The following is a 1164-nucleotide window of genomic DNA, read 5'->3' as shown; positions in this document are numbered from 1 at the left end:
CTGCTGGACCCCGAACACCTGGGGGTCTGCCAGGACATGAACCTGCCCCTGGCCCACTACTACATCAGGTTTGACGGCTCACTTTGCTAGAAGAGCGGAAAARGAAAAATATGTAGATTCTATAGAGAGCTGCATTTCCTATTCCAGGCTAGGAATRTCACAATAACACATTTTTGCTGGATCATCAATTTCCCCAAAAGTTATTGCGATAAACAATAATATTGTTTTCAGGTAATATGATGGTAGCGACATAATAATGCAAGAACAGATTCTCAAAGATCAATAAACTTTAAATTCTAGTGAATATTTAACACCAAARCTGGAAGACATTTTAAATATCAAAAATAAATAAACAAAACAACAGAAACAATAAATAAAATGAGTTATGAAGTTTCTGCAAACAAAATTGTCCTTCAGAAAGTAGAACTAGTTGAGACCAAAACACCAGACTGAAAACTTTTCTCATCCAGTTTTCAGTAGAAAGAGAGAAAATGGAAAAAAAACCTCCTCCAACCTCCTCTTGGCTGCTGCGCTGACTGATCCTTTCTCTGCTCAGCCTGTTTGTGTTTGTGACAAAATGTAAAAAAGCTTAAGGGGTTTGCATATTTTTGCAAGGTCCTGTACATGATRCAAAACTATAGAAGGAAAACAAAATGCTCTCCAGCTGTGTCTGTACAACACAGCTTACTAATTATAAATAAGTCCACAGTTTCTGTGTAACCGCAGGTGTTACTGCAGTTCAAACACCAATCAATCCCAACACCACAGCTGGATTAGTGGCTGGTTATGTACGCATGTTTAGGTTTTCTGTTTCTGGCATGCGTGCGGGATTGTTTTCACTTTTTCGAGCACCCTCACGGTTATCTGCATGAGCACCAACAAATCCCGTTACACTGGTACGGGGGTTAGCTGACTGATGAAATGTTTTTTTTTTTGTAGATAAACATATTTCCCATAAGCACATATTGTTCTGCACTGTTGCAAAGTCTCCACACATGACTCTGCACTGGGTTCATTCAGTGGCTGCTTTCTGCATATCTGCCAGATGGTTCTGCTTACTCACGGCTGTGTGAGAGCCGGCACTAAATCCAACATTTGAAACCAATACGCACATTAAGTTGCAGTTGTTGTGCCAGTTTTACGTTACACGCTATGTTAGGTCAT

The 1164-nt window shown here is 39.8% G+C and overlaps 1 protein-coding gene across 1 annotated transcript in view; it reads left to right on the top strand.

Annotated features, from left to right (window-relative positions):
* Window positions 1–1164, top strand: part of plcl1 (phospholipase C like 1) — a 131219-nt gene that overhangs the window by 97839 nt on the left and 32216 nt on the right. Inside the window, exon 6 of the mRNA XM_008396774.2 lies at window positions 1–68. Coding sequence (XP_008394996.2) covers window positions 1–68 — 68 coding nt within the window. The remainder of the gene's footprint in view (window positions 69–1164) is intronic.

This window comes from Poecilia reticulata, linkage group LG2 (genome assembly GCF_000633615.1).
Source record: "Poecilia reticulata strain Guanapo linkage group LG2, Guppy_female_1.0+MT, whole genome shotgun sequence".
NCBI classification, from domain to species: Eukaryota; Metazoa; Chordata; class Actinopteri; order Cyprinodontiformes; family Poeciliidae; genus Poecilia; species Poecilia reticulata.
Note: the sequence above shows the minus strand (reverse complement) of the source record. Positions and strands in the feature narration are given on the sequence as shown.